Here is a 21,235-nt window from a genome sequence, read left to right on the forward strand (position 1 = left end):
GGCTCCTGCTCTGCTGGCCAGCAGCGCCTCTGGGCCCGGCAACTTGTTACGGCTTCTCGGGTCGAGACTTGCGTCGCCTCGCGTCGCCTCGCCTCACCTCGCCTCACCTGGACCGAGGTGATGGGGGACTCTAAGGAGGCCGGGACCGAGGCTCCGCCGGCCGGGGCCGCTGCTCGGGGAGGGCTCAGCCTCTTGTCCCAAGGAGAGTCCGAGGAACCTTCTGCACAGGTGAGTCCGCGGTGGGGCGGGACCTGCAGGGCTCCGTGGGCTGCGGGCCCGCTCGGCCGGGAGGGATGTCACGGTTCCCGGCGGCTTCTGGCGCCTTCTCCACGCCTCCCCGACGGCCCCCCAAACGGAGTGGAAGTCCGTGTGCCTGTCGGTGTACTCAGGCATTTACTTGCAGATCATTCGTATCAAAAGCAGTCCTGGCTTCCCAGTCGAAGATAACCGACAGGTGAGTTAGACACGACCTTCGCTCTCAAGAAGCGTACGTGTAAATATGTGGTTCCCAAGTCGGCACAGCCTTGCAGAGCTGAAGGGAGAAGAGAGCAAGCTCACCGAGATGGCACTGAGCTAATTAATGTTAGAAGGGCGCAAAGTGTTTGCCAGGCCGAAGCGGGGCTACGTGAAGGAAGGTTGGAAGAGTTAACTTAGACCCTGAGCTTTCTTGGGGCTGTGCAAGTGAAATCTGTGCGCACCCCCCAGGGACTTGCTATGAAGTTAGACATTCAGAGTATTTGTGTCGTAAACTGACTAATCAGTTGCTAAACGCTTACTTAAAAACAAAAAAGGCCCAGATATCTCACCACAAACTACTTTCTAAATGATGTATGTTATTGACATTGAAATACATCTTTAATATTGAACAGAGGTTTTATTAAATTTTGCATTTAGTTAACGTGCTACTCTTGACTCTTTGGTTTCTGCTTCTACACTTTTTTATGAATGTTTTAAAACATAGTTCGGTTGGCCTGTTTCCTAGCTAATAACCCATCACACTCCTCGACTGATCTTTTTTTGTTTGAAATGATGTGAAAAAGAGCTAAGTAAATGGTACACATTCACGCTCACATTTATTAACTGCTGTTAGTAACATGTAGTATATGTTCTTGTAAGCCTGATGTGGTAGGGTTTTTATTATTATTAAGGTGGGGTATTTTTATTCCTAGTAGTGTATATTAAAATTTCATTTAATGTTTTAATCAGGGATCAGCTTTATTTCTTGGAGGCAATGAAGTGAAGAGCCGAGCTGTGGTGAAATACTCTTCTGCCCCTCCTCGGACAGCATTTGCACGCCTCCAAGAGAAAACAGACTTGAAACTCCCACCTGCCAACTGGTTACGAGAGAGTGCCAAACTAGGACCAGCAGGAACTACCATTCTTGGCAACAGTAGGAAAAGCAAGCCATTTTCAAGGTAAATATTAACTGATGGCATTTTTCCAGTCCCTCAACCCTCCACCTTAAAACTCTTAATACTCGCTGTTCAGTTTAATTTGTAATGCTCATCAACGTGCCAAGATTTCGCTTTGGTAAAAGATTGTATTTGACTTTCAATGTCCTTTATCCCCCTGATAATAGGACTCTGTTAAAATATGAAGATATCAATCGCATATGCTTCTTTCAAGTCTGCATCATGTTATTAACAAAGATGAGTTTTGACCACTAAAATTCCATTAGCTATTTTAATTTTAGCCAATTTACATACCTTTTGAATGTGTGAATGCAGAGAATCAGGGTGGCACATGATGAGGAAAACCCTTAACACTGCCTAACCTGTCTTGTGGAATTTTTCATTAAATGGTGGTGGATTGTCTGGGCTGAAAAAGCAGTGATGTAAAAACACAGCATGTCGAGTGATGTACCCCCTTGACTTTGACACTTGGTGGTGGTATTTAAAGTTGAGAGAGTGGCCTGGGTCTTACAGAGAAAAATATGATGTCCATATTCTTGTAGACCGTTTAATATATGGGGTTCTCTTTTTTCCTCTCAGCAATTGAACCTAACATATTTCTGCATAACATATAGCAAGAGCCATAAATACATTAGTACCTTATGTGCCAGTAGTTTGGAAATTATCCTAATGTCTCAGAAGGTAAAAGTTATATTTGTAAAATGTTGCTTGTTTGTAGCACTATTTATACTAGCAAAAAAAAAATTGGAAATAGTCTGCATATCTTCTTTTAGAAGAATGGTTTAATAAATTGTAGGTCAACAGAATTAAATGTTATAAAGTGATTTAAATGATAATTATATTGACTGTGTACAGACACTGTGCTGAGTACTTTATATGTTTATCTCATTTCATTCTCACAACAACCCTTTGAGTTTGGTACTGTTAACTAACTTTCCTGCGGAAAACTGAAGCTTGGAAAGGTTAAGTAACTTGCCTAGACCACATGGTAAATCATCAGCATGCTTTGAAGTGAGGCAGTCCTAAATAAGTATCTTGACTCTCTGCCTCCTACAAACTGAAAAATGGTGACATCGGCTGCCTTTCAGGCTTGCAGATTATAGATGTGCCTCATGTGGTACCTGGCACAAGTTGGGTGCTCAGTTAGCTGTTTTTTCTCTTTCTGGTTGAATTGGTTTCATGTGCATTTTTTTCTCATATATTTTTTAAAAGGGTAGTAGTGTATATCACTGGGAACATAATCCCAGAGACAAAAATTCTGATAAATGTTTCTGTTGCTATTTTTCTCATCTCCCCACCTAAAAATAATAATAACTCTAACTGACTGTTTTCTATTGGATATTTTTTAGACTTCATGACTACAAAAATAAAAATAATTGTTAATTGTTTTTATTCTAAATATTTACTATTAATTGCTTCTATTACTATTCTGTTATTACTATCTTTTATCAAATCCAAGATGCTATTGATTTTTAAGTCACCCCATTATTTTAATTTTTTTTAATTTATTTTTTCTTGAACTATAGTTGATTTACAATGTTATGTTAGTTTCTGGTGTATAGCAGAGTGATTCAGTTATATGTATACACACACACACACGTACACACACATATGTACATATTCTTTTTCATTGTGGTTTATCACAGGATATTGATTTAGTTCCTGTGCTCTATAGTAGGATCTTGTTGTTTATCCATTCTATATATAATAGGTTGCATCTGCTAATCCCAAACTCCCAATCCATCCCTCTCCCTCTCCCCCTCCCCCATGGGAACCACAAGTCTGTTTTCTATGTCTGTTAAGTGACCCCATTATTTTATGTTCCATTAAGAAGGAAAAACTAGCCAACTGTAATGGTGATAGGCATACTGATTTCGGAGGTGTTAGAATGTGAAAAACGTGTATCCAAGAAACGATGAAATGTAGTATTCTATTATAAACAATACCTGCACCACCCTGAACGTGATTTTTGTGGCCTTTGTTTTCTCCTTCAGCTTTGGGATGGCATACGACTTTATTGATTCAGTGGGAAATGATGTGGATGTTGTCTCTGACTCTGAAGTAAGTGTTCTTATTGCAAATGTAGTTGGGATGTTTGTGCTGGGGATTTATAGTCTGCTTTGTCTGCAGTCTTGAAAAATTAGTGATGAAATAAGCTACAACTATCTGATTATTGAATACCTTTTTTATTAAAGTAACACTGTTCACTGCATCTTTCCTCAAAGAGGAGGGAGCAACCCCCCAAATAGTGGCAGTGGTAATTAATATTAGTATTGATGGTTGTGTTTTAATGATAGCAGTTTTGATGATAGCAATTATAATGTTGGGTTATGTAATGTTACTAGTTGAGAATTAGATGTGATACTTTTGGTAAAATCTGTTGATCCTTAGTTGGCCAATTTTATCTGAGATGCTAAAAGCCTGGGTCAGTGCAACAGTGTGACCTGTACATACTTTATGAAATTCCATCGTGTACAAATAAATCTTTGACTGTCATTTACATTAACACAGGGTGACTGGTACAATGTAGGTGATTCTGGTTCTAAAACTCTGTCTTCTATGTGTTTATAGGTAGCTCTTTGTGTAAAATACAGTTTGTATGACCTTAAGGAAATAAGGTTTATTGTGCTTTGAAGTTGAGTGAAGTTAAAATTTGAAAGATTCCAGATCACACTACAAAGGTCTTTCTAAATTGTTTTTTCCTCTTGATTTTTTTCAAGAACATAAAAAAGCTTCTGAAGATTCCCTACAGCAAATCGCACGTGAGCATGGCAGTGCACCGCATAGGAAGGACTCTCTTATTAGACGAGTTAGATATTCAAGAACTCTTTATGAGATCATCTCAGGTAATACGTGAAAAATAACAAGGAAAACACTATTTTAACAACTTAAGGGAACTAGAAATGTGATTTTGTTTCAAAGAAAGGCCAAAGTGGAAATGTGGTTGAATACTTCAACCAAGAAGTGAAAAGGTTCACTGAAGATAAAAAAGCTTTAATAAAGAAAAAATAGAAAAGAGAACGGTGAAGAAACTTACTTCATTGAAACCAACAGCCAGGATTCTTGCAAGGAAAAGGGTGAAGTGAATGAAGAAAGTTGTGAAAAATCTGAAATTTCAGGGACTGGTTAAATTTTTGAAAAGTCCTTTCATGTCTCCATTAAAGACATTTTCATGAAACATGGCTGCCAGGAAATGTGAAAAATGTTTAAAAAATTATTCCTATGAATATATAGTTATATTAGAATTAATTGGTTCTCTTAAAGTAGAGCTTCTCAAACTGCATGTGGTAAATGACTATTCCCCCCATTATTTTGTAAAGTATAATAATATAATAATATTGCAGTTTCTGAAAGCTTACTCTGTACTTCTGTATTTACCTTGTCATTATAAATAGTTCATGGTTGCAAATAGTTCATGGTCTTGCCACTCCCATAGTCTACTCTTTAAAGAATATTCCTGCAGTGCTTTGATATAGGAAAATAAGTTACAGTGATTTAAATTGATATTTAAAATAAATGTTTTTCCATTTGAAAAGACCACAGTTCAGTTCAGTCTGTATATGTTAGCCACTGGGCAGGATCTTGAGAATCACAGTCCTTGCTTCCTAACAGCTTATAATTTGGGGATTATAAACACACAGATAATTTTAATGCAGTGTGCATAGTGGGACTGATTCCAGGCACTGAAGAACATGTTATAGAGAGAGTCACCTCTCCTTGTCTGGCTTAAAGAGAGGAGGAGGACAGGGAGATTTCCTAAAAGAATTGATAGGGACTGAGTCTAGAAAGGTAAATGTTTTACGAGTGTAGGTTTATGAAGTGGAATTTAAAAAATAAAAAGTATTTCCTATAAGAGGGCAATAGGTAAGGAATTGTTTTTGACTGCAAGCTTGGTTAATTTATCAATTTCTTACGTTATTCAGACTGGTGATTGGACGTGGTTAAAAGAGTTTTATCAAAGACTTATTGATCAGAAGTGGCAGAGGAAGAAAAAAAGCAAAGAACACTGGTATCAGAAGGCTATTCTTTCGAAGTTTTTATATTACAGGTACTTGGCTATTTGTTTATTTTTATCTTAAGAGGAAAAATGAAATTCTGATCTAAAACGTAATTTGAAGCCAGCAAAAGTAATTTAAGTTTTGCCGCTATTATTGTTGACATTTGCCCTATATTGCTTTTTTAATGAGATTTGTGCTTGATTATAGAATCTGGTTTTTAAAAACCGGTGGCCTGTTACATAAAGTTAACTTAGTAACAGTGTGGTATTTTTTCTTTCTGATTTGGCCAGTATCAATGGTGATGGAGCTGCTCAACCTGTCCCATCTACTGCAAAACAGCAGAAATCGTCCAGCGCAGATCAGACAAACGATTCGGATGGGGCTTCTTGGCCTGCCCCCTTTGAAATGCCTTCTTCAGTCTCTGAAGACCCCAGTGCTTCCAGTCAGGTTAGTTAGTACTTAGATGCTAATTCAGCAAACTCATTTAAGGAGACAAAATCAATTATTCTGTTAATAAAAATAGACGAACCGGAGTGAAAAATATTCCATCAATTTATGTCTTCATAGTTACAAAAAGTACTTTCTTCAGTTTTTCAATATGGAATTTACAAGGGATATTGTGAATGGCTAGATCTGATGTTTTTTAAGAAATAATTCAAAAACATTTAAAAGTTTTTACCACATTTAAGATAGCTTATCAATATGCTTATTGATACTGATTATCTCCTTAAAGTCATAAGGAGATACAGTATATTTAAACTGTAGAAATATTAAATACCTATCAGATATTGAGACTCACAGGCCTGTGTGTAATTTAAATACTGATCTTCTACCTTAACTTTTAGTCAGATTGGTAGGCCTGAAATAGCCCTGCAGATTTTCTAGATGAAGTTGCTAAGACTTAACCTACATTAATGTTATAAAGCTTTTAGAAAGGAAGAGAGAGTAGACTGTTACCTCTTTTGTCTCTTATATTCTTGGTTCTTATTGTTCATTTGTTTTTGTCCTTACTGTGTCTATCAAAGAATAAAATAACTCCATAGATGTAAATTGTGCATGTTTATTTTTAGGAAAATATATTGACAAGCTTGAGGAAGGTAAAAATAAGATCTTTAACTTGGTAAATTGTGTTTTTCCTCTTGCTGTGTATTCTCACACGTTGAACATTCAGCATTTGTCCAGATACTATCTATCCTCACAACTTATAAGGTTATAGGGGACAAATAGCTTTAACTTGATTTTAGTTTTAGTAGGTTTTCAGATAGAGACACCTCGTTAAACTGTAGTGACCTTAAATTTTTTCCAAAGTTGGGAAAACTGGAAGGAAAAGGAAGGGAGTAATTACCATGCAAGTCCATCTAGTGATAACTGTAGGAGGTGAGTATGTTACATAAATGAGAAGGGACATGGGTGCTGGGTGCTAGGAGGGTCCCATGTCATGACTTAGGTAGTGGTTACATAGGTAATTTGCTTTCTAACTAGTCATTATACTGTATTCTGTATTATTTGTTCTATGTACTTTCCTATATGTGATTATACTTCACTAAAGGAGTTTCTAAAAAATTACTTAGTATTCCTTGACTTCAAAATACATTATAAAAAGACCACATAATAGAAATACTAGTCTTCTACCACCCATTTCCTCCTTTATGAGTGTTATCATCTGTCCTTTAAGGGTTACTATGAAAAACCTTGGAGGCTTTTGAGAATATGCAGACCTGCATGTGGAGGAAGTGACCTGGAATCTACTTAATGCCTCTTAGGCCGTGTACTTTACTCCACGTGTGGCGTATAAATTTGTTTCATCCTTGGAGCTGCATATGTATTGTGTTGATGGTATCATTTTACAAATAAGTAAATAAAGCTCATAAAAAGTAGATGTTTGTCTGTGGCCACAGAGCTGATGAAGTTCCAGCTAGGGTCTAAACCCTGATATTTCTGACTTCAGAGGCCTGTTCTCACAGCATTACTCCAGTGTGCCCATGTATCCCCCACATTTAGAAGGGCCCTGTAAGCAGTCAGGTTGTCTTAGCAATGGCATATTCCTAAGTAGAGCTACCCTGCCTAAAAATAATCTTTTACAGAATACTTTTTATAACATATATAAATCTTTAAATTTCAACATTTAGAGATGTATTTTTGTTCGTAAGCTATCACCTCATGAATTCTTGCTCCCAACACTAAAACGGCTAGTTTGAGGCCTGTGTTAAGCATTAATAGAGTTTAAGTAGGTCTCTGTGGTATGGCCGTGAGCCAAACCTTTATTGAGGACATTATAAACTAGAGCCCAAACTCCCACTAAAGCAGCTACCTGGCAAATACAGTTTGGGGGGTTGATAACTTGTCTGTGTAAATAAACAATATAATAAATGTTTGAAATCCTTTAAGGACCCTTTGAAAAGAAGACAAGACATAGCAGAAGCACTGGAGATTTCCCCCCCATGCTTGCAGTTATACGTACTTTGCAGGCAGGTGCTAGGCCTGTTAGCACACACATAGGAATAAGCAATGCACACACATACTCACATGTGCATGCACATATGCATGCTCATCTTGGTTTAAAGTAATGTTTCTTAAAGGTTTAAAGTAATGTTTTTTAATGGCAACTGCCCTTATGGTTGGAAAGTTGAGTGGTGGACTGTGTTTACCCATGTCAAAGATTCCTCTTCCTATGTGTTTTCAAAATATATTCCACAGAATCTAATAAGAATAAGAAAGTGTTATGAGATCAGATACATGTGAGAACATTGGATTATACAGAGGCGAAGTAGGTTTTTCCAGTGCAGGACCTCTTAGGGGCTTTTTAATGGTAATAAGAATTGTTACTCTCCAAAAGCAAATCATTGGTAAGCAGTGTTTTTCAAACCTGACTCCAGAAATTTTTCACCCAGGGACTAGACTTCTGTGAAACACACACTAGGAAATGTGAAACTGGAGGCTGTTCTGATGACCAGTGTCTCAAAAATATGGCTGAGGTTTCTTAGGAATTTTTTAATCCAGTAGGGATGGGGTATGCTGAAAGAGCAGTGCTCTTCTGATTCACCCAAAAAAAGGAAAAAAGCTTGGAAAGCTTAAAATCATCTTTCATTGTTATTTGAATAATATCTAAATGTGATTAGCTTATTGTAGTAACCGGTAATTAGGAGCTCAAATATGTCACCCAGTGATGAGAGTTAATGATTTGTATTAGCCCTGATTTACAAGAGTAGATTTGATGTGTATGCTTTGAATGTTTAGGTGATACTCTTTAACAGTAGGCCATTTTAAAGTAATTACGGCAGCAGAATCACTCCTTATCCTTGCACTTTTCACAGGGAGGTGAGCCTCTTGAACCCTCATACATAGTGGGGCATGTGGCCTCAGCACCTAAAGAACAAAACCTGACTACTTTATTCAATGACGGGGAGAACAGTCAGGTATGCTTTTCGTGGTGTCCAAGGTGAGACACCTAATCCCCAGTCTACTTCGTCATTTAAAAACTAGTCTAAATTGGATTCATAGGGGAAGAAATCCACTTGATCCTGAATCTCTTTCTAAGCATCTCTGTGATCTTATAGCTCTGTGGCTTTAATTTACCTTGTCTCCCTTGTCTTTTCCTTTTTCTAGTCTTTCTGTGGATCATGGGGGGAGATTACTGATCTCCTGTTTATTATATAATCTTTCTATTTGATTTTAAATCACAGGGTCTTAAAAATGATTTTGCTCGGAATATTTTATGGACGTTTGAAGACATACATATGCTGGTTGGCTCCAACATGCCTATATTTGGAGGAGGCAGATACCCAGCAGTCAGCCTGCGCCTCAGGTAACCAGGCTCGTGTCCCTTTAGATCAGCCTTCCGTCTGCTTTCGCTTCTCCATTCCAGCATCGTTGCCTTTTCTAGTTGTTTTCACTTCCCTTCTTGCCCCACCAGTTGAAATGGCTGCAGTGAGGAAGGAGTGTTTCAGCAAATGCTGAAAGCCCTCTGGCTGGCTTTTCATTCTAGTCCTCAATGAGTGGAGTCAGAGATCTGCTGTGCTGACCTAGTCTTAAGTCTGAATCTACAACTTGTGAGAATATAATGTAGTCTATTTAACTAGTCAAGGAGATGGTCTACCAGCTTTCTGTTAACTAATTGTGAGCATTTTTTTAATGTTCCAGGTGTATGTGTTCATGCTAGTCCATGTGAATTCTGACTTGGGCACTATGATGCATGCTGGTCAGTCTTTCACTTCAGGTTGTGTGAAGAGCGTGCAGTAGGCTCCCCGTCATCCGCTGTCGTAGTTCCTCCTATTCTTACTGAAAACTCTGATGGACACCCATTAGAAGTCCAAGAAAAGCTTGTGGAAGGATGTTAAGTACAACACACCACATAAGCTACATGTGCGTGTCTCATCAGAAGAGAAAGCATAAATGGCATTCTCCAACTAGGGAGAATAGATTAAAATATTTTAATGGGGGAAATAAGTCTCAGGTGATTGACTATGGAACAGCTTAATTAAATCAAATAACACTAGAAATGTGTATTTTTAGGGATAACAACAAACCAATTAATGTGCTAACTGGAATCGACTATTGGTTGGACAACTTGATATGCAATGTACCAGAGCTTGTCATGTGTTTTCATGTAAATGGAATTGTACAGGTAAGATAGATACAGTGCAACTTTTAAAATAATCTCTCAAATACAGATTGGAGCAGAAAGTACCTCACTAAAGTTTTTAAGACTGTTAAATACTAAGGTGTATTTTGGCAAGGAAGATAGCTATGGATAAACTCAAATTTGAGTGTTTTCACGTTTGAGTTGGTGATATCAGAATTCTAGATGTTATAGGAGTCTAATTTTACAGGTAATTTGTGGGCAGGTCATAATACAGTACTAAAATCTATATTTGTAGCCAGAGAACTGTAATTTTAATGCCAGGAACCCACAGTAATTACCTGAAAGTGTCCTAACAGTAGAGGTGTTTATTCAGTATACAAATACCTACTCAGTTTATGCAAAGTTTTAAGGAAAGGCCCCAGCATTGCATAAAAGTAAATAGTTTATATAGCAAATTGTTATTGAGCATATTCTATTTATGAGGGACTTTGTCCCCATCAGAAATGTTGGAGGAAAAACAATAAGGTTTGGTCACTACTCAAAACGGTTTAACCTAATGGGAAATAAGAATGTGCAAAGAGAAAAATTGGAGACAGTGGGTGAAGGATTCACAGTGTAGTGCACACAGGAGTCTGGATGATCAGAGAAGGGTGAGATCACTTCTGTTTTGATCTGGTCTATTTTCCAACTGATTTGTAGTTTCTAGTCTTAGAGTACTTCAGAAAATACGGTAAGTGGCCTTTAGGGAAGTGTAAGCAGAAGACAAGCTAAAGCTACAGAGGCGCTTTAAAAATCATGATAGTGGTCTTCCCTGGTGGCGCAGTGGTTGAGAGTCCGCCTGCCGATGCAGGGGACACGGGTTCGTGCCCCGGTCTGGGAAGATCCCACATGCCGTGGAGTGGCTGGGCCCATGAGCCATGGCCGCTGGGCCTGCGCATCCGGAACCTGTGCTTCGCAATGGGAGAGGCCACAGCAGTGAGAGGCCCACATACCGGGAAAAAAAAAAAATCGTGATAGTAATAGCCTTGCAGCCTTTATTCTTACTGTTGCCTCCACACGCCATGCTCCATTTCTGTAAAGGAATAGACTACATAGCTCAAGGGGAAAAGAGGATATACTGGAGACACTGCCCAGATGACTATAGTGTCAGGGGAAAGAAAAAGCCAGAAATACATATTTTGAGAAAGTTTACTGGGCGAAGTCTGCCTTCATTTACCACCTTCCCAGTGGAAAACCATTAGGGTAGAATAGAAGAAAGTGTACAGTGTGACTTGTTCCGTGGTTGGGACAGAAATGAGATCCTGCCTAAGTGTGTGGTTCAAAATCAGGTGATGACTCCCCCTTGAGAATTATTCCTGTGGTAAACCACCACATTGCTGGCAGGGATGGGTCAGATTTCTTTGGAGTATCAGGGCAGAAAAAAGACCAAAAACCAGTGCCTTAAACTCTCATGCTGCGTAGGTCTCTAGTTGCGGGATTCGTATGTTTGGTCGCTTTTTCATAAGAGAAGTGTTGCTGTGTAGGTTTTCTCTTAAACTATCTTCTATCTGTTTTACAGAAGTATGAAATGATAAAGACAGAAGAGATTCCCAATTTGGAAAACTCTAATTTTTCTACTAAAGTCATAAAAGATATTGCACAGAATATTTTATCATTTTTGAAATCTAATTGTACCAAAGAAGGACATACCTATTGGCTATTTAAAGGTAAGCTAATTCTTGAATGAATAGTAATTGATTTGAGTGGCAACTGTAAAGTGAGGTTTATTTGGTTTTTTTGTTTTTTTTGTTTTTTCCCAGCAAGTGGCAGTGATATAGTGAAGCTCTATGATCTCACTACTCTTTGTGAAGAAACTGAAGACAAATACCAAAATCCATTCACAATGCCAGTGGCTATTCTCTTATATAAGTGAGTGCTTTAAGAAGTTAAGATGAAGAATTAGTCTTACTTACAATTCTTAAGTGTATAGCCACATTATCTACGCCAAGGTTTTAAATACCTTTTAGATTTTCATAGTTTAAAAAAAGTGTATGTATGTATGTATATATACACCTATATACTGTTCCAAAATAAATGGGGAAGGGGGAGGGCAGGTATCTAAAACACAACATTTAGTTGTTTCTTATGGCCCTTATTCCACTGGAAGGAAAGAAGAGCGTGCCTAGACTTGAGTCTTGTAGAGAACGATGAATGGGGAGTAAATTTGATATGAACTTCTTTTAGGGTTGCTTGCAACATGATGATGAAGAAGAATCAAAATAAGAAACACTATGGGACTGTTAGAACCCTGCTTCTGAATTGTGTTAAATTGCTGGACAAAGGCAGGCATCCTCAAGTAAGATTAACATATGCTCTCTAAAAGAATTCTGGCATTCTGATAGAGAATTGTTGCCTAGACATTAAAGCCGCCTAATTCATAGTCTGCAGCTGCCCAGTGGATCCAGTTTGGTAGCCAGGTACCACGTGTGGCTCTTGAGCACTAAAGTGTGCTTCATCTGAATCGAGATGTGCTTTCAATGTAGAATACACACTGAATCTTGAAGAGTGTGTGTGCGCATGTGTGTACACATTACATGATGAAATATTTTGTTTATTGAATCAAGTGTAATATTAAAAATTGATTTCGGGCTTCCCTGGTGGCGCAGTGGTTGAGAGTCCGCCTGCCGATGCGGGTTCGTGCCCTGGTCCGGGAAGATCCCACATGCCGCGGAGTGGCTGGGCCCGTGAGCCATGGCCACTGAGCCTGCGCGTCCGGAGCCTGTGCTCCGCAACGGGAGAGGCCACAACAGTGAGGCCCACGTACCGCAAAAAAAAAAAAAAAGAAAAAATTGATTTCAACCAGTTTTTACTTTTTTTTAATGTAGCCACTAGAAAATTTTAAATTTTGTGTCTGGCTCACATTTCTCTTGGATAGCACTGTTCTATAAATTTACAATTCACACAATTTTAATGAAGTAGTGCTGTTTTTCCTTTGTATTATCACTGTTAAAAGGTGGAAAACTATAGTCTCTTGAAAGATCCATTTACATGAATGTCAGTATGAATAAGGACCACATCCTGTACCTCAGTATATAAAAGCGTCTCTTAAAACAACCTCAGTGCTGTGCCCATGGTTTTACACCACCCTTATTACCCTCAGGTGTCTGAATTTGACAACTGTATGTTTCAGTGTAAGGATAGTTGTGTCCTGTTTAAATCAGAAGAGATATGTAGTATCTGTGATTTTTTTTTTTTAAAGATCCAAGTTCCTTTTAGTTGTGGCCACGTGCAGTTTGGAGATAAAGATTATCCTAGAGACCAAACCAAGATAAACTGTTTTTGAAGAAAAATGGCAAAGCAATTTCTGGCTTAAATGTCTAATTGCTGATTAAGGTGATGGTGGTTAATAAGTTAAAAATAGTGTTAAGACTATTGCATGTCTGAGACTAAGAATTACCTAAACAGTAGAGTAAAATAAATGCTAATATATAAATGCTAATTTTAAGAGAAACCAGATTTTCTGGACTTTTCCCTCATTAAGCTAGTGGAGGTTTTCCCCCTGGAACCATAGGTCGTATAGTAAATATTAGTTGCCTATTAAAGATAAACTAATTAGTTCATAGCGTGTAAAGAGAAATTCTTGTTTCTTGGTTGATACGGAGTGATGTGTTGCTAACATTTTAGTTATGACACTTTATACGTGAAAACTTGTCTCCAGTGAAATACATTTGCCACTTTTTCTTAAGAGAGAGGGCTGGGAATGGAATAATTTTAGGAAATAAACATATCAACCCATGAGGATTTTACAGAGTACATTCAGAGTATTGGTACTTTGAAACAGGAACATTTCAGTGTGTATTAACAGTCTGTGGTGGAAACAGCCTGTCTGCAGGTCTCTTAAAAGTACAGTAGTAAAATTCATTCCACTTTAGAATGCTCGATTTTGATGAGTTACTTATATTTTTTTCTTTTTATAAGATTATTGCTTCAGCCAATTACATGCTTTCAGAACTCTTCCAATTGGATGAACCTAAAAAAGAAAGTTCAGAATCTCCATTAAATGAGAATTCTGATGAAAGTTATAGTGAAGAGGAGGAGGAGATGCCAGACAGCGATGAAAACGTATCCTACAGCACCTGTTCTGATCCATCAGATGATAACAAAGCAGTAGCTATAATTAAGTCTGTTGGAGAATTGTCAGTTCCAGAAAAATACAAATCCATTCATCAAATCAGAGTAAGCATATTGAAATTTGTATTAAAATTTCATCAATGGAAAAACAAACAATCGTTAATTGAATACAGTTAGCATCTCAAGAGATGGCATTACTTCAGTAAATCTTTTATGGTCTAGGGTCTAATAATCATTAGCTCTATGAATTCTGAAACTTGGTTTTATAGTTGTCCCAGGGTAACTGATCCACATGCAGACCTATGGTGGGCTGATGTGTAAACCACATCAATATGTTAATTTTTATGTGGGAGATTTTCCTTTCCAGTGACCAGTGTGCAGCCCTGGCTGCTCACCATGGTACTTCTTCCCGATTGCTGTGTTGCTGGGAGACTGAATGTGTAGGTTGCTTGGTGCACGTAGAATCAGAGCACATGGGTGGCTCATTATTGATCCATATGTGGAGAAATCTGGCACATTGTCCCTGTGCTACAGGATGGTGCTTTTCAGTGACTGTGGCCATGTCAGCTGGATTGGACATGTCTCTTCTCTGGTCACAGCCCGAAAGACCCTAAGAGCTTCCTGCCCTTTTGGTTTCTCTTGGTGTCAATTGTGTTGACTGTCATACCATCCATCTTTTTCTAGACAGTGTAATTATGTTTCATTTTTCTAAATTATAATTAATTTCCTGTCATATTTATAGATAATCTCTTAATTTAAGCTCTGAGTTTAACTTTCAGGTGGAAATTTTATATCCAAATAGGTTTTTAGAGGACACCTCTGTGTCACCCCAAAACATTGCCTGTCCTTCTGACCTTCTCTTCCTTCATTTCTCCTCTCATTTACCTTAGCCCCACTGCCTTTTTTTCTGTCTCTCATAAACCGTCTTTCTGAATTTTAGTGCACTTGCAGCTTGAACCCCGCAGTACAGTAAAAAAATGTTTCTGATTATAAACAAAAACATTGATTGTAAAAGGTACCTATATTTGGGAAACTGCATTGTAACAGAATGTGATTACATTTGGAGAATGGTATGCTTACAGATTTTTTTTTTGTTTTTTACAGAGACAGCACTTTCTATCAATATTGAAAGCACTCAGAAATACAGTCATAGTATCCACATAAACATGTCTTTCATGGTAGCTTTGCCTTATCTCAGTACTTCCTGAAGTACAGGCAGCATGGCTCCGGAGCCCCGGCCTCAGCACTCGCTCACTGAGTGCTTGAACACATTACTGAACATCTGTGTTTACTTCTCTGTATAAGGAGAATGGTAATTCCAGCCTCCTAAAATTCACCAAATGGAATGCCTCGCAGAAGCTCTTACACATGATATCACTCAGTAGATGGAGGCTGTTAACTGGTTCTCCTCCTAATTAAGTATATAAATTATACAGTGAGACCATTGGCAATACTTGTTAACTTACTGCTAAATTGATGATATTATTAACTGTGTGTTACCAAGAACTAGTGCTGATTAGGAGTCAAGCTCACCCGTCGGATTAGGTATACATTTATTTAAAACATTACTACTCTCATTCTTGCTTTTTTTGTTGTAATAGAATTATTTTTTTGAATTTTAAGTACTTAAAGCAACATGTATGCTGGAAGATCTTTTTAAGCAAGATTTTTGTTGATGCTTATATCAGTTTACTCTGCAATTAAACAGTGCATTAGCCTTAAAATGTCAGATACCTCACTAAGCTGAATATACAGAAAATTTCAAAATTATTGACTTGTAGAGTTTTACTAATTCCCAGGAGATGGAATTTGTCATATCAGTGCCTATTAATAATTTTAAATGTTTGTTTCTGAAGCCCAGTTGCGCATTTCCAGTTTGCCATGACACAGAAGAGCGCTGTAGACTTGTGCTTACCTACGTTCTGGAGGTAAGTTTCAGTGTAGACTGCACCGTTTCAGTAAAACTTGTACTTGATATGCAAATAGTGTTTGTTTATTGGTGCCTACATGTTATTCTGAATGATATTCTACTGTGATTTTCCCCCCCTTTAAGCATAAGTTGAAAATTAATGTCTCCTAATTTTCAGGTCAAATGTAGTAGTTTTTTAAAGTCTGTTTTCAAAATTTAAATTCTCCTAAATGTATCTAGTAGTCCAGATATTGCCTTATATTTAGTTTCCAGTTGGTGTTCAGTGACACGTATAGTAAATGTTTCTCTTCTTTTAAAGGGTTTAAAATCTGTGGACAGCAGCATCAAAAAAGAAAGTGACCTCCCTGCCGCTGACCCCAACACCCCAATCCCACTAAAATATGAAGATGAATCCACAAGGGGGGGTCCTGAGGGTCTGGAGAAGCAGATGGCCTTGTTTTTGGACAAAAGTAAGTTGAATTGAAGTGCAAATAAGGCCTTTTCAGCGGAATAATATAGTAGGCCTTTTCAACAGCAGACTTAGGTCAATTAAGGCATTCATTGAAAGGAATTCAGAAAAAGGATATCATGTGAATGGAAAGTGGGGGAAGATATCCTTTCAATTGAAATATAAAATAAAACAGGATAATTTCGATCCTTTATAGATAGTTCTAAGAAGAACATAAGGAACCTGCTTCCTCCTGTTACCTGCTGTGAGGAACTAATGCCTTCAGCACGGTGGGGTTCTCCTGAGAAAGCCCCACTTCAGTAGATGCAGTCAAGGGTTTAAGCACAAGGACTTAGGAACCAAACCGCACAGCTTCAGATCTCAGCTTCACTAGGGCAGGTTGTTTGACTTTTTTGAGCCTTGTTTTCTCTCAAAGTAGAGACAGTAATAGTCCCTACTTTAAAGGGCTCTTACACGGATTCAGTGAGTTAATGTATGTAACGTGCTTAGAACAGTGCACATAATGAGCACCTTAGGAGTGGTAGCCGTTGTCTCCTTACGGCACTTGGATAAGCTGCAGGAGTCACTTATAAAGGGTCTGATTTGTTCCTCAAGGACATCACTTCATGAGGAACATGTGGACTTTGAAGTCAAAGTCCTGAATTTCTCATTTATTTTAATCTAAGTTGTATTTCTTTTTCCAACCATATCCCCCCCCCTTTGTTTTTTTAAATCAGTTTCAGTTATTTTAAAAAGTGTTTTGAAAGCCAGTATGTTTAAAATAGTATCAAGTGCTTTCTAAAAGGTCTTTTCTTCCCTTCATGAACATAAGGGGGCGGGGGGCAGTGTGCGTGGCAGGATTCATTTCCCCAGCATTTATGTAGTGCTTCCTGTGTGCCAGCCTGAGTCTACCCACAATGAGGAGGACCACACCAGCACTCGAGACCCCTGTCTCTGTGCTTCCTTCATGGTGTTCTCTCCTCTGAAATGCCTTTTCTGTCTCCTCCTTCCTCCGCATCTCAGCTGTTGAAAATCCTGCTCTTGTTTAAGGTCTCCGTCCTAACCTCTATCCCCAGAATTACTTGGTTCCCTCACCACTCTGTCCTGTGAGCACTTAACTGAGGCCTGCCTCAGTCATCGTCAGCTGTGTCTAATGGTTTTACACACACACACACGAACACACTTGTGAGCAAAACTTCATCTTCTTCATTTTTGGTTTTCTCACAATGCCTCGCATGTAGAAAATGCATAACAGTAGCAGAGGAAAAAGAAATACATGCACAAATAAAACCATAAGAGACTAAGTACTTTTCATTGCTTTGAAAGACTCAAGTGTTGGAGCTGATCAAAAAATGAGACATCTTTAAAAAAAATAAAATAAAATGAGACATCTTGAAGCTGGGAGATGATGGGGGGTGGGTTCCCACAGCATTTTGCTCTTCTCTCTGTCATTGCACTTAATATATTTTGTTGTGGTTTATGTTATTGGCCCATCTCCACCCTTGGTCTGTGGGGTCTTCAAGGACAGAGGCCATATAACTTCATGTCACTGTTTCTGGTGCCTAGCACGGTGCTTGGCACAGAAGTGGTCATTTGTTGGCTGAAGAGGGTAGTAATGGGCTGGACTTCAGAAAGTATTCCTGGTGGAGGAAGCAGTAAACCCAGATGGGATACAGGGAAAACAGGGTCTATGTAGGCAACAAGCTGCACCTTGATTTTGGTTGGTGGAGAGTAGGCGTGGAGTACAAGGAGGTAAGGCTAAACGAAATGGAGCTTAGGAAGTGGGCTGAGATGCTGAGACATGATTGAATAAGTGGTGAGAAGCCATTTTAATGTTTTAGAACAGGAGTTCCACTGTGATTAAAGCTGTGCTTTAGGAAGGTGAACTTTTTGGCAGGTCGACGCATAGACTAGAGAAAGGACGTAGATGTCAGTCATGAGCTTAGTTATGTTAGTGACCCTGAAAGAGTGACAGAGTTGACAGCTACGGAGGAGCAGGCCTTTGGAAGTCCCAAGTGAGAATGTCAAAACACTGCTCTTCTACTTCATTGCATTTAAGTAGTAAGATACAGTATTTACCAGTTTTGTTGTAGCTATTAATAGTACCTAGGCCTGGAGGGTTTTTATCAAGAAGCAAAATTTTTTTACAGTGAGACTTACATTCAAATAAAATGTGCTGCCTTTTTTCCCTCATGTCGTAGTGGGCTCCCTTCAGAAGGGTAATTATTCCAGTCAGTCTGGAATGATCCCTGGTTCTTGGCAACATAAAATGAAACTCCAGCTGATTCTCAAGTCATCAAAGGCCTATTATGTTTTGTCTGATGCTGCCATGAGTCTTCAGAAATATGGAAGAGCGTTACGATACATTAAATTAGCTTTGCAGAGCCATGGTAAGTTACTATAAATGAAAATATTTAATAGGCATTGGGAGGAGAGAACGGAGAAGGCATCTGAATCAGTGAAATTTTAATCCTATTTCTGTTTTAAATTTAACTAAAATTTTTTTTTCTAATCTTGTATATGTTTCCTAGTATTTTCCACTTTGGTTTAACATCGCTTCATTTTGAAATACATGAAGTCATATGTGATATGTGACATAAAATAAACTTAGATACACTGGTACAAAACTTTCAGCTGGTAACAGATTTTCTTAATTTTTACTGTATTCCTTCATTTTTAATGTGCTGTGTTTTTTCTCCTTCCTACCCTTTCCACATAGATACTTATTGCTGCCTCTGCACCAATATGCTTTCTGAAGTGCTGCTATTTCTTTCTCAATATTTAACACTCTGTGGTGATATCCAACTAATGCTGGCCCAGAATGCAAATAATAGAGCGGCACACCTTGAAGAGTTTAATTACCAAACAAAAGAAGACCAGGAAATATTACACAGCCTCCACAGGGAGTCCAGTTGTCAAGGTATGCCAGTGAGACTCATCGTTTGATTCAGAAAAATGCCAGAAATGTTAGTGTTTCGGTATTGCTGTTTTGTTTCATTTCTTAATGTTAAATTGAACATGATCCTGTGTATTTGTGTATAAAGTGGTTTTGAAGTATTTTATAATTAGTAATTATACAACTAGAACTAATTAAAAAATAGTCTCTGGAGACAATCGTATTGACTTTTTACACTTCTCTCTTTGTAAGGTTTTTCTGGGAAACCCTTTAGTCAGCTAACCAAGCCATAATTTTCTTTTGAAAAGGAGTAACAGTTGGTAAAAGTGGATGAATTACTTTTTGAATGGTTCACCTTTTGAATGGTTCCTGAGGGCTAAGATACAGTGATCATTATTTTTTTATTTTATTTTTTTTTGCGGTACGTGGGCCTCTCACTGTTGTGGCCTCTCCCCTTGCGGAGCACAGGCTCCGGACGCGCAGGATCAGTGGCCATGGCTCACGGGCCCAGCCACTCCGCAGCATGTGGGATCTTCCCGGACCGGGGCACGAACCCGTGTCCCCTGCGTCGGCAGGAGGACTCTCAACCACTGCGCCACCAGGGAAGCCCCAGTGATCATTATTTTTTAAATGTAGTTCACAGCTGTCTGTTTTTGGAAGATAGGAGAATTTAGTCTGCAGAGCAGTATCCCTCCCTCTTAGCTCAGTACAGTTATATATAAGCACCTTGCAATTAGGGCAGTAAGTGAGACATTAGGTGCTTTTGTAATGTATGGAGTTGTTTTATTATGCTCTTAAATCGTTTATATCACTTTATATCCACATCCCAAAAAACTTTGGACTGTTAACATCTAGAGAGGTATACTGGCGGAGGAAATGTATTATTGTGGGGTTTTTTTGCCCTCTTTCTCCCCTTCTCCCCTTCTGAGTTTCTCAATCATTTTATTTTAATAAACATGGTGATAAAATCCTTAAGTTTGTTTTTGCCATTCCCATCATGTTAATTTCATATAATTTACTTCTTGGTAAGAGTGATGTGCTCTTGAAAGTTATCAGCAGGAGTACTACCCTTTTTCTCCCTTGAATTTTTGGGCCCTGCACGTGAGTTTACTCCAGTCTCCACTAGAGGGCACGTTTAAGTCTTTGAGAGCTTATCTGTCAGCTTCTTCAGTGACATAAACTTACATTGGCAAACTCTAATGTACATAACTAGCCTCTGTAGCAATCCGAACTTTATTTCAAGAACTGTTTCCAGTAATTAAAAAGGAAAAACTGGTTTACCTTGTATCACTGGACAACTTTAGGTCTGTACCAATAAGCAGTGGACCTGGTAAAATCTGGGTCTTGGGAGTTGTTTTGAGGCAGGAAAGTATTTCTTTTAATCCAACATTAATGTCCCAAGAAAATATAGTTTTTAAAATAAATTCAGAGATCTTTTCTTTTGAAATTTAAAATTTTAGTTGTATTAATTGAATCTTACTATGTTTATAGTATATTGCATATTATGGTATAAGCATAATTTTACTATATGTTATTTTGTCTTAAAAGTATTAGATTACTTAGATACTAAGGAATAAGGGTTCATATGACTCATGGTGATGTTTCCTTTTTTTTCTTTTAAGGATTTGCATGGGCAACTGATTTGTCTACGGACTTAGAAAGTCAACTTTCAGTTAGTTGTAAATGTTATGAGGCTGCTAATGAAATCTTGCAGTTTAGTGACTTAAAAAGTCAAAATCCAGAACAGTATATACAAGTATTGAAGAGAATGGGTAACATTAGAAATGAAATCGGTGTCTTTTACATGAATCAGGCTGCCGCATTACAGAGTGAGAGAGTAGGTGAGTACGTCTCTGGGGTCCTGTCTTTATTGCCCGTTC

General features: G+C 38.3%; 1 protein-coding gene across 5 annotated transcripts in view; it reads left to right on the forward strand.

Moving 5' to 3' along the window:
* The first annotated feature begins 13 nt into the window (after positions 1 to 13).
* The window catches only part of EDRF1 (erythroid differentiation regulatory factor 1), a 39,994-nt gene continuing 18,772 nt past the window's right edge, over positions 14 to 21,235 (forward strand). For 3 of the 5 annotated variants that reach the window (XR_014297856.1, XM_082673040.1, XM_082673041.1), the window contains exons 1-18: positions 14 to 228; positions 1,207 to 1,415; positions 3,407 to 3,473; positions 4,133 to 4,258; positions 5,336 to 5,460; positions 5,701 to 5,857; positions 8,725 to 8,826; positions 9,094 to 9,215; positions 9,923 to 10,034; positions 11,551 to 11,698; positions 11,792 to 11,900; positions 12,216 to 12,327; positions 13,950 to 14,207; positions 15,959 to 16,030; positions 16,331 to 16,481; positions 18,661 to 18,849; positions 19,179 to 19,379; positions 20,978 to 21,196. Coding sequence is in view for 4 of the 5 variants with exons in the window: in XM_082673040.1 (XP_082529166.1) it covers positions 121 to 228; positions 1,207 to 1,415; positions 3,407 to 3,473; positions 4,133 to 4,258; positions 5,336 to 5,460; positions 5,701 to 5,857; positions 8,725 to 8,826; positions 9,094 to 9,215; positions 9,923 to 10,034; positions 11,551 to 11,698; positions 11,792 to 11,900; positions 12,216 to 12,327; positions 13,950 to 14,207; positions 15,959 to 16,030; positions 16,331 to 16,481; positions 18,661 to 18,849; positions 19,179 to 19,379; positions 20,978 to 21,196 (2,587 nt within the window). In the remaining variant the exon portion in view is untranslated. The remainder of the gene's footprint in view (positions 229 to 1,206; positions 1,416 to 3,406; positions 3,474 to 4,132; positions 4,259 to 5,335; positions 5,461 to 5,700; positions 5,858 to 8,724; positions 8,827 to 9,093; positions 9,216 to 9,922; positions 10,035 to 11,550; positions 11,699 to 11,791; positions 11,901 to 12,215; positions 12,328 to 13,949; positions 14,208 to 15,958; positions 16,031 to 16,330; positions 16,482 to 18,660; positions 18,850 to 19,178; positions 19,380 to 20,977; positions 21,197 to 21,235) is intronic. The other 2 variants (XM_082673042.1, XM_082673043.1) reach the window with 1 other exon arrangement.

Source organism: Grampus griseus (assembly GCF_964374135.1).
Source record: "Grampus griseus genome assembly, chromosome: 16".
Lineage (NCBI taxonomy): Eukaryota > Metazoa > Chordata > Mammalia > Artiodactyla > Delphinidae > Grampus > Grampus griseus.